The following is a 12,015-nucleotide window of genomic DNA, read 5'->3' as shown; positions in this document are numbered from 1 at the left end:
ATAGAGACTGGATTAAATGCTATGTTGTGTGTTCTTAGGGGACAGAGACTGGAGGAGTCTCTGGAGTATCAGCAGTTTGTGGCGAACGTGGAAGAGGAAGAAGCTTGGATTAATGAGAAGTTGAATCTGGTGGGAAGTGAGGACTATGGTGACACACTGGCTGCCGTGCAGGTGAGAAAGACTTACACTTATTATTACTTATACTTATACTTATACTTATTATTACTTATACTTATACGTATACTTATTATTACTTATACTTATACGTATACTTATTATTACTTATACTTATACGTATACTTATTAATACTTATACTATGGTGACACACTGGCTGCCGTGCAGGTGAGAAATACTTATCCTGCCACAATAATTGACAAGCACTCTCATGGAGTCCACATGATTGCATGTGGAGGGTCTCCAAGCAGACACATGGCCCAACTAACTCCAAACTTTTCACTAAAATTCCTCAATATTCTGCCTCCCAGCATACCTGCTTCCCATACCGTTACTGTACTTGCAGGATAATATCAAACGCATTATGCCCCAATACTTATGCAAATCACTTCGCCAGCTCGCAATTTACTTCCAGATGGTTCTTTTAACAGCTAATCATCATCATCTGCGACAAAAACTGAGCACTTTCGTTGCCACATCCGTGAAACGGGCAAGAAACCAGCGCTGCCGTGATCTATGCAAACGAGCCCCAAAAGCACGCCCAAATAAGCCCAAAATTGCTTATACAAAAGGCAGACCTGGCAACGCAGGCTACGCCAATCATGTGTGAGAGATCTACAGGCTATGGGGCAGAGACGCTATGTGCCACACACCGTATCTTAGCAACAACGAAAGCGCTAACTCTCATTGGTCGTGTCATGCTGAGGGCAGTTTCCAGACAGCAGCATCCAATACTCGCTCAGACACACAGGCACAACTCGCTGCCGACATCACACACAGTCAGACGCAGTAACGGCAGGGCTCCGTGATAGTTGTGCGAGCTGAGCTGGACAGCACAATCACCCTCATTTCTCTAATAAATCGCCCTGTCATTCATATTGTCAAGACTTTTAGGTCACTGCAGCCTGCTACTAATGTAACGAATGTTTATGTCCACTACTGTGATAGCGTTCGCTGTATTTTAATGATTAGTGGCCAGGGGTGCTTAACATGCGCCGTTAGCATGCGGCTAACGCTAACGCTCTTTCACCGTAGCATGTAGCTAACGCTAACGTGGTTGTCGTGGCTGAGGCGGCTGTGAAATCACTTTGTCAACAATGAACGTTAGTGTGGTGAATGTTAATATTGCTGCTCAGTTAGTACATTCTACATGGTGTATTTTGTGGGCTTGTGTGCAGGGGTGCAATGCTCACTGGACGGCCTTGCACGCCGTGCCGGAACCTATTTGACTAGGAGCACGCGCAGGCACACGCATAGATTTAAAACGACTTTAAATTCGCACCTCAACAAAGTTTTCAAAGGCTCCCGACTCACACCTAGCGAATTAACATAGGAATAAGCCTAGATGCAGATCAATTGTCCATTGTGTGACTTGCAGTGTAGGTGTTAAGCGACGTGCGCGTCACGTCATTGAAATAGAGTGCAAGAACATACCAAATGAGCATTGCATGCCTGCTTGTGTGCCTTGTGGAGAACTATGTGTAGCTCCACAGTAACTCCAGTAACTAACGTAATGGCAGCTCCGCCCCATGCGACGCACGGCTAGGCTGCATTAGGTTTTCAGATACTTTCGGTCATATTAGGGGAGAGTCAGTGAGAGCTTGATAAACGAGGTAAAATGTGTCAAATGGAGTCTGTACGGCTGTCGCTAAATGAACACATGACGTCGGTGGGAGAGGAGATATTGTGTGTTTGGGACAAACAGCAGCGTGGTGCTGATGGGTGTTGTGTCAAGCAGCTTAATGTCAGATTGTTGGTGTTGGAGCGCCTCGGTGCGGCTGCAGAGTTCATATAGTGTGGTGAATGTTAATATTCCTGCTCAGTTAGTCCATTGTAGATGGTGCGCCCACATAAGCCCAAAATCGCTTATACGACAAACAGACCTCCCAACCCTCATCGTACACACACAGCATTAGCTGCTAACGTGGCCTGCAACTTGGATTCTGTTGCTGCTGGTTGTTAATGCAGCCTGCTAATAGTGTCTAAAGCATGCCATGTATGTGAATGTTTATGTCCATTACTGTGTTGCCGTTAGTTGGGTTAAATGACTATTAGCCAAATGCTGCCTATAACGAGCCGTTAGCGTGTAGCTAAGCTAACGAACGAGTAGCGTTAGCATGTGGCTAATGCTAACGCTGTTGTTGTGACTGAAACGGCTATGTTACACATCTTACCAACAACCTGTATGAACGTTAGTCTGGTAAATGTCATCAATGCTACCTAATTAGCCCGTTGAAGAGTTTCATTTTAGTGTATTTTGTGGGTTTTTGTGACACAATGTAACGTAATGGCAGCGACGCGTTGCTGACCAATCAGACGGCATCATGGGAAATGTAGTCATTTCTGCTAATTTTGGTTCTACTGTGTTAAGCTTCTGTTACATTACTGCTTGCTACCAAATGAGGTGGTCACCCTAGCACCGTTTGTGACCGCCAAAACGGGCCTTAGGTGGGCCCCACCTAGGCAATTCTATGTGGGGCAGAGGTGGGTCTTAACTGGGATGCCCATGTGGGCTATAAGTTGGTTCTACCTGGGCCCTAGGAGTATTCCAACCAACCAGAGTGCAGTGGCCATCACTCCAAATGTTGTGACGTCAGGGCTTTCAATACTGCATATTGGGGGAGGAGGAGGGGTGCAGGGCGGGCGCACAGATCGCTGAACCAATGGTAGCCCACGGATGTTTTCTCTGGAGATTTAAAATCCGCCCCTCTATGTCACATATCAGACGCGCTACAGGGTCTTTACTGACCGAGCCATGACCCCACTGGCTACGCCACTGATATGCGCTGGCAAGTGGGCACGGGCGCTACGTGGGCGCGGGCTCTAGCACTTATTATTATATATATATTTATATATTACAGTCTGACTCCATAGAGTAGATATAACCCAACAGTCTGACTCTATAGAGTAGAGATAACCCAACAGTCTGACTCTATTGAGTAGAGATAACACAACAGTCTGACTCTATAGAGTAGAGATAACCCAACAGCCTGACTCTATAGAGTAGAGATAACCCAACAGTCTGACTCTATAGAGTAGAGATAACCCAACAGTCTGACTCTATAGAGTAGAGATAACCCAACAGTCTGACTCTATAGAGTAGAGATAACCCAACAGTTTGACTCTATAGAGTAGAGATAACCCAACAGTCTGACTCTATAGAGTAGAGATAACCCAACAGTCTGACTCTATAGAGTAGAGATAACCCAACAGTTTGACTCTATAGAGTAGAGATAACCCAACAGTCTGACTCTATAGAGTAGAGATAACCCAACAGTCTGACTCTATAAAGTAGAGATAACCCAACAGTCTGACTCTATAGAGTAGAGATAACCCAACAGTCTGACTCTATAGAGTAGAGATAACCCAACAGTCTGACTCAATAGAGTAGAGATAACCCAACAGTCTGACTCTATAGAGTAGAGATAACCCAACAGTCTGACTCTATAGAGTAGAGATAACCCAACAGTCTGACTCTATAGAGTAGAGATAACCCAACAGTTTGACTCTATAGAGTAGAGATAACCCAACAGTCTGACTCTATAGAGTAGAGATAACCCAACAGTCTGACTCTATAGAGTAGAGATAACCCAACAGTCTGACTCTATAGAGTAGAGATAACCCAACAGTCTGACTCTATAGAGTAGAGATAACCCAACAGTCTGACTCTATAGCAGGGCTACTCAACTTAAGATGGCTAAGGGGCCACTCAGCAAAATACCAAAAGTCCAAGGGGCCGCCATAAAAATTACGGTCCTATTTTGGATTTTTCGATTTTGTAACACACAATAAAATGTACATTTTGACATCATATTCAGGGGTGCACATAACTTTCCGTTTTGTCAACGGGGGGGGGGGGGGGGGGGGGTTTCAGCACGGTGCCCACCGGGACAGTTTTGTGGGGGGGGGGGGGGGTGCTGCGCGAGAAAAAAAGGACGCTTTGCTTGCCGAATTTCGCCGTTTTTTTTTCACTCACGCCGTTTGGTGAACCCCCCAAGGTTGGTGCCCTGTGCTGCGCTGCTTTTATCCGCCAAATTTGGGACGTTCACGGCATATTTTTGCACCATTACGGTACGTTCATCATCGGTGACTGACGAGTGCCTCTAACAGCCGCTGCGTGCAGCGGGCTGCGAGTCGCAGCCTGTCTGTGTGTCAGGATGCGAGGCTCACACAATCACAGCATGCGTCCCCCTGCGCCTATGGCTGTACATGGGGCCGACACGTGCTTTAGCGTGAGTGTGTGAGTGTGGCTTCAGGAAGTAAATCTCCAGGCTTTTATTTTTTAGTTTTGCTAAAAAATAAAAGCTTGGAAATTCCGGTCCCAGCTGTTGGTACGCAAAAGCGCCTCGCGTCGTCTGATGTGGTGCTCATTATTTATTTTGGGTGCGCATGCGCACCTGCGCACCAGTTATGTGCACCCCTGATCATATTCTTTTCACTGTACCAGTTTATTTTGTGTGTATGTCCAGTGGCATCAGTTCAGCAAAAGCTAAGGTATGGCAAGGTTAGGGTTGCCAACTCCCAGAGATTGAAATAAGGGACACCTATCCTGGGCGGGAAAATGTGGGGGTCAAACCCCCCCAAAAACCCCAAATGCATAGAAAACTATGCATTATACCTGTAACAATTGACGCACCTGTATGTATGTCTGTCTGTTTGTTTTTGAAAAATGTTTTAGCAACCCATACATTTGAACGGAAATGTATATTTTTAAAATGTATATTTTTATTTAAAAAAAAAAAAAAAAAAAAAAGTTTTTTTTTTTTTTTTTTTTTTTTTGGGGGGTTTGACCATCGGGCCGCCAAGACGCGGCGTGCGGGCCGCATGCGGCCCGCGGGCCGCGTGTTGAGTAGCGCTGCTCTATAGAGTAGAGATAACCCAACAGTCTGACTCTATAGAGTAGAGATAACCCAACAGTCTGACTCTATAGAGTAGAGATAACCCAACAGTCTGACTCTATAGAGTAGAGATAACCCAACAGTCTGACTCCATAGAGTAGAGATAACCCAACAGTCTGACTCTATAGAGTAGAGATAACCCAACAGTCTGACTCTATAGAGTAGAGATAACCCAACAGTCTGACTCTATAGAGTAGAGATAACCCAACAGTCTGACTCCATAGAGTAGAGATAACCCAACACAGCGGTGCAGACAGAGGGTCAAAGATATGAGTTTACCCTCCAACACATTAAACTTCATCCTGGGGACTTCAGAGTGTGATGGTAAAGTGTATTAATTAAATATGTTTGGTGTTTCAGGGCTTACTGAAGAAACATGAAGCATTCGAGACAGACTTCACGGTGCACAGGGACAGGGTCAACGACGTGTGCAGCAACGGAGACGAACTCATCAAGAAGGTACCTGAACACCATAATGATCTCTATGCTTTATATCCAGAATGGTGACTGAACACCATAATGATCTCTATGCTTTATGTCCAGAATGGTACCTGAACACCATAATGATCTCTATGCTTTATGTCCAGAATGGTACCTGAACACCTTAATGATCTCTATGCTTTATGTCCAGAATGGTAACTGAACACCATAATGATCTCTATGCTTTATGTCCAGAATGGTACCTGAACACCATAATGATCTCTATGCTTTATGTCCAGAATGGTACCTGAACACCATAATGATCTCTATGCTTTATGTCCAGAATGGTACCTGAACACCTTAATGATCTCTATGCTTTATGTCCAGAATGGTAACTGAACACCATAATGATCTCTATGCTTTATGTCCAGAATGGTACCTGAACACCATAATGATCTCTATGATTTATGTCCAGAATGGTAACTGAACACCTTAATGATCTGTATGCTTTATATCCAGAATGGTAACTGAACACCATAATGATCTGTATGCTTTATATCCAGAATGGTAACTGAACACCATAATGATCAGTATGCTTTATATCCAGAATGGTACCTGAACACCATAATGATCTCTATGCTTTATATCCAGAATGGTACCTGAACACCATAATGATCTCTATGATTTATGTCCAGAATGGTAACTGAACACCATAATGATCTCTATGCTTTATATCCAGAATGGTACCTGAACACCATAATGATCTCTATGCTTTATATCCAGAATGGTACCTGAACACCATAATGATCTCTATGCTTTATATCCAGAATGGTAACTGAACACCATAATGATCTCTATGCTTTATATCCAGAATGGTAACTGAACACCATAATGATCTCTATGATTTATGTCCAGAATGGTAACTGAACACCATGATGATCTCTATGATTTATGTCCAGAATGGTACCTGAACACCTTATTGATCTTTATTGATGTTAAAACGTTCCCTTGCCAGTAAAAACAGTGATTTTACTGAACCTTGGAATATTCTGGAATATTCTCTGTGACGCCGTCCTCAAAACAAATTGTGCAAATCTTTATATATATATTTTTTTTAAGCGAACATTTTTAACTCAAATCTTTGCTTCTTGAGGAGGGGTCCCTGGAACAACATATTTTGAGATGGAGGTCCGCGGCCAAATACATATCATTTTGGGGGTCCTTGAACCACTGATTATAGCAACATAAGAAAAAACTAAAACTGTTAGGATTTAGAAGACATTTGTAGAATCCACCAGAAGACAAGATTTGACTTACAAATGTTTGCTTTCAAAAAATATATATTCAAAGATTTGCACACATTTTCACAGTTTTTCTAAAATAGCAGACCTGCAAGCTCAAGCGCGGCACCCAGAGCTTGTAGATCTGCTATTTTTGACTAGCCAAAGAAATCTTAAAATAACACAGATGCGTTCCCGGTTATAATGGGTTAACCCATTAGGACCTGAGGCTCTAAATCCTAGAACAGTTTTATGAAAAAAACATATGTTGCCAAAGATCAGTGGTGCCCTCCCTGTAGTAACTCTGAAGACCCCCTGGGGGTCCAGGACCCCCCTGTTAAATAATGACGTGTCCGTGTTCCTCAGAACAACCACCACGTGGATAACATCAGTGTTAAATAACAAGTAAGACGCGCGAACGCGGGAAGCGAACGCAATTTTTTTTAAATATGAAAAAAAAAGATTTAAAAAAAAGTCACCAATAAAAAAATAAAAATAAAATACCAAAAAAATCTGCGTTAAAGGGAGCATCTTAGAAAAATAAAAATTCACTAAAAACTTTGAATGTTTTTGAACAATTCAACAAATTGTTTGAAGTGCCTGTTTCACCCACTTCCGGGGGGCGGAGCCAAAATCCGAGCCCGAAGTATTTGTTCGTAGACCCCCACTTAGGGGGGGTAGAAAAAGTTTCGGAGCGATTCGGGCACTTTTCATTTAACATGGGGTTTCAATGGGGAGTTTTTAGGAGCCTTCTCCGGGGCGTGGCTTCCGGGGGAAGGGGCGGGCTTAAACGCAACCTTGACAGGTGTGTTCAGTTTTCAAAGACCTTTCATTTGATGTATGGTACGTCTAAATTGGACATTTACTTATCTCAGAGGAGCTGCAGGCAGGCAGTGAACACAGACACACATGGACGCACACACACACACTCACAAGCCGAGCACGGTTTCATAGTAAGCTCCACTTGCGCGGAGGCGCGCCTTCGGCGCGCCTCCTTCCGCTGCGTTCGCAATGACATGTCTGTGTTCCTCAGAACAACCACCACGTGGATAACATCAGTGTTAAATAATGACGTGTCTGTGTTCCTCAGAACAACCACCACGTGGATAACATCAGTGTTAAATAATGACGTGTCTGTGTTCCTCAGAACAACCACCACGTGGATAACATCAGTGTTAAATAATGACGTGTCTGTGTTCCTCAGAACAACCACCACGTGGATAACATCAGTGTTAAATAATGACGTGTCTGTGTTCCTCAGAACAACCACCACGTGGATAACATCAGTGTTAAATAATGACGTGTCTGTGTTCCTCAGAACAACCACCACGTGGATAACATCAGTGCCAAGATGACGGCGCTCGGAGGCAAAGTGTCGGAGCTGGAGCGAGCGGCCGGCCAGAGGAAGGCCAAGCTGGACGAGAACTCTGCCTTCCTGCAGTTCAACTGGAAGGCTGACGTGGTGGAGTCCTGGATCGGTACGCTTATCTAATTTATAATATATATATATATATTATAAATATAATGGAGGCGCGGGGCCCGCGCCGACCTGCCGAAGGTCTGCTAGTTGAATCAGTGTCGTCCGAGTTGTGAACCGATAGGGGGAGAATAAATCTTTTCATGGGTTACAGTCTATGGTTACTATCCAGTGTCCACGACGACACAGATGTGTGCGTGTGCATGTGTGCGCATGTGTGCGCATGCACACAAGCACACGAGTGCTCACACATGCGTGTGCACGCGTGCATGTGCATGCGTGTGTATTCAGTGTGGATTCAGTGTGCATTCATTGCCCTCTAGCGTTGGTTATACAGAATTGTCTGGGGGGCGGTGAAAACAAGCGCTCCTTTTCCAATTTCCCTGGAATGCCAATTTCCCTGTAACATATACATACATATACAGGGCAGAGGTTGCGTTAGTCCGATAATTGCCGGTTTTGACCGATTTTTTATGACAAAGACCGGAAAAAATAAATCTCTTCGGACATCCTGACCGGTTGATTAATGACACGGCAGTTCATTAATTATCACCGCAAATTAGGCACATTTCAAATCCTCTGCTTTGCAAGCTCTCTCTCTCTATCTCATGCGCTCGCTCTCTCACTCTTTCTTTCTCTCTCTCTTAACAGCGTGCGTGTGTTTCTGTGAGAGAGAGAGAGAGAGAGAGGTAGAAACTAGAAAGAAAGAGTGTGTCACACGCTGTTAAGTTACACCTATTTCCTGTTAATAATAACCAGTGTAACATGTACTGCATTGGGCGGTAAATGGGAGACACTTTATTGTGAAGGTACAACAGGAAGAAGAGAGTTGTTGCTGCTGCTGCGTAGTTGTTGTTGCTGCTGTGTAGAGACAGAGGTCTCGGCAGTCAGACAGAGACCGCGGTCCGGTTACAAGTTACATTATATAAAGTTGTGTATTTAACAGTCAGTCACACACAAGTTGTATCATTACGAGTTAGAATATGTCACAGACACTAGGCTACTACAAGGGCACTTGTCAGTAAAGTTGGCAAGTTGCCCTACAGTTTAACAACAGTGCAAGTTGAAGATGAAATATCCAGCACAGATGCGTAAATGCTCTTCACAACAGCTATAGGCTACTGCAACTATGGCATCCAGATGAAACACGACGTTAATCATGAAGGTGGACCTATTTTTAACTATGAGGGGGACACGTTAAAACGTTACCACTTTGAACTGAATAGCTCTATGAGGAGACCACAAGATTCTCACAACTCATCAACTTTCCCACGGCTGTCCCAGCCAGATGCACGATGGCATCCACTGCCTAACTATACAGTATAACCTCCTGTGAGTGAGTAGTGGTCTATCATTTATTACCCTAACAGGTCAGCTGAGCCACGTTATGAAGGATTCATCTGAAATGCCCAATTTTGTGCAGTGCCCTTTGATTAGAAAATGCGTTCAAACGCAATTGATTATTGAGAAACCATTACGCACGCAGCATGCGCAAATGGTAATGTAGGTAATTAATGTATTTGTGTAAGATGACCCTGCTATATAAAATGTGTATATTATGATGGTTTATGTTCAAATAGCTCAATCCAAAATATAAAGCTGTAGGCCTAAGTGTTAGGCTGTATTTACGCACTTGCTTGTCATTAATGCATACAAATAATTATGACCGTTATTTTTGTCAGATGTCCGATAAATTTGAATCCTTCCGGACATTGGGACCGGCAGATTACAATCCTAGTGTGTGTGTTCATCAGGTGAGAAGGAGAACAGCTTGAAGACGGATGACTACGGCAGAGACCTGTCCTCCGTTCAGACCCTGCTCACCAAGCAGGTAAGACCACAGATCTACAACTGTACGGTTGACTAACGGCAGCATTCTGTGGTTCGTTAGGAGACGTTTGACGCTGGTCTCTATTCTGTTCTGTTCTTTAGGAGACGTTTGATGCTGGTCTCTGTTCTGTTCTTTAGGAGACGTTTGACGCTGGTCTCTATTCTGTTCTGTTCTTTAGGAGACGTTTGACGCTGGTCTCTATTCTGTTCTGTTCTTTAGGAGACGTTTGACGCTGGTCTCTATTCTGTTCTGTTCTTTAGGAGACGTTTGACGCTGGTCTCTGTTATGTTCTTTAGGAGACGTTTGACGCTGGTCTCTGTTCTGTTCTTTAGGAGACGTTTGATGCTGGTCTCTGTTCTGTTCTTTAGGAGACGTTTGACGCTGGTCTCTGTTATGTTCTTTAGGAGACGTTTGACGCTGGTCTCTATTCTGTTATGTTCTTTAGGAGACGTTTGATGCTGGTCTCTGTTCTGTTCTTTAGGAGACGTTTGACGCTGGTCTCTGTTCTGTTCTTTAGGAGACGTTTGACGCTGGTCTCTATTCTGTTATGTTCTTTAGGAGACGTTTGACGCTGGTCTCTGTTCTGTTCTTTAGGAGACGTTTGACGCTGGTCTCTATTCTGTTATGTTCTTTAGGAGACGTTTGACGCTGGTCTCTGTTATGTTCTTTAGGAGACGTTTGATGCTGGTCTCTATTCTGTTATGTTCTTTAGGAGACGTTTGACGCTGGTCTCTATTCTGTTATGTTCTTTAGGAGACGTTTGATGCTGGTCTCTGTTCTGTTCTTTAGGAGACGTTTGACGCTGGTCTCTGTTCTGTTCTTTAGGAGACGTTTGACGCTGGTCTCTATTCTGTTCTGTTCTTTAGGAGACGTTTGACGCTGGTCTCTGTTCTGTTCTTTAGGAGACGTTTGATGCTGGTCTCTGTTCTGTTCTTTAGGAGACGTTTGACGCTGGTCTCTGTTCTGTTCTTTAGGAGACGTTTGATGCTGGTCTCTGTTCTGTTCTTTAGGAGACGTTTGACGCTGGTCTCTGTTCTGTTCTTTAGGAGACGTTTGATGCTGGTCTCTGTTATGTTCTTTAGGAGACGTTTGACGCTGGTCTCTGTTCTGTTATGATCTTTAGGAGACGTTTGATGCTGGTCTCTATTAGGGATGTCCCCGACTCAGGATTTATCTAGTCGACTCAAACTCTGGGTTGTTTTTACATAGAAAATAGGTCTTTATGACCTTATTGGAGGCTATAATTGCAAGTGTTTCAGAAACTTTCAGTTTTCACTTTCAGTACTGATGTAGAGCACATACAGAGACATATGAATATGTTTTGAACATTTAAAAGCAATAAATCACTGGTCTCCATTCTGTTCTGTGTTCTGTAGGAAACGTTTGACGCTGGTCTCTGTTCTGTTCTCTGTAGGAAACGTTTGACGCTGGTCTCTGTTCTGTTATGTTCTCTGTAGGAAACGTTTGACGCTGGTCTCTGTTCTGTTCTGTTCTCTGTAGGAAACGTTTGACGCTGGTCTCTGTTCTGTTATGTTCTCTGTAGGAAACGTTTGACGCTGGTCTCTGTTCTGTTCTGTTCTCTGTAGGAAACGTTTGACGCTGGTCTCTGTTATGTTCTCTGTAGGAAACGTTTGACGCTGGTCTCTGTTATGTTCTCTGTAGGAAACGTTTGACGCTGGTCTCTGTTCTGTTCTCTGTAGGAAACGTTTGACGCTGGTCTCCAGGCCTTCCAGCAGGAGGGCATTACTAACATCACGGCTCTAAAGGACCAGCTACTGGCTGCCCAGCATGTCCAGTCCAAGGCCATCGAGGCTCGTCACGCTGCCCTCATGAAGCGCTGGAACCAGCTGCTCTCCAACTCGGCGGCACGCAAGAAGAAGCTCCTGGAGGCCCAGGATCACTTCAGAAAGGTACCTCACAGATAGATAGATAGA

General features: G+C 44.1%; 1 protein-coding gene across 7 annotated transcripts in view; it reads left to right on the top strand.

Moving 5' to 3' along the window:
• Window positions 1-12,015, top strand: part of sptan1 (spectrin alpha, non-erythrocytic 1) — a 146,380-nt gene that overhangs the window by 117,833 nt on the left and 16,532 nt on the right. For all 7 annotated transcript variants that reach the window (XM_080418798.1, XM_080418796.1, XM_080418797.1 and 4 more), the window contains 5 exons: window positions 39-171; window positions 5,434-5,532; window positions 8,092-8,251; window positions 10,005-10,081; window positions 11,782-11,991. In XM_080418798.1, the coding sequence (XP_080274924.1) occupies window positions 39-171; window positions 5,434-5,532; window positions 8,092-8,251; window positions 10,005-10,081; window positions 11,782-11,991 (679 nt within the window). The remainder of the gene's footprint in view (window positions 1-38; window positions 172-5,433; window positions 5,533-8,091; window positions 8,252-10,004; window positions 10,082-11,781; window positions 11,992-12,015) is intronic.

The sequence above is a fragment of the Gymnoscopelus braueri genome (assembly GCF_963280865.1).
Source record: "Gymnoscopelus braueri genome assembly, chromosome: 22".
NCBI classification, from domain to species: domain Eukaryota; kingdom Metazoa; phylum Chordata; class Actinopteri; order Myctophiformes; family Myctophidae; genus Gymnoscopelus; species Gymnoscopelus braueri.
The sequence above is the reverse complement of the archived record's forward strand: the minus strand, read 5'-3'. Positions and strand labels throughout refer to the sequence as shown.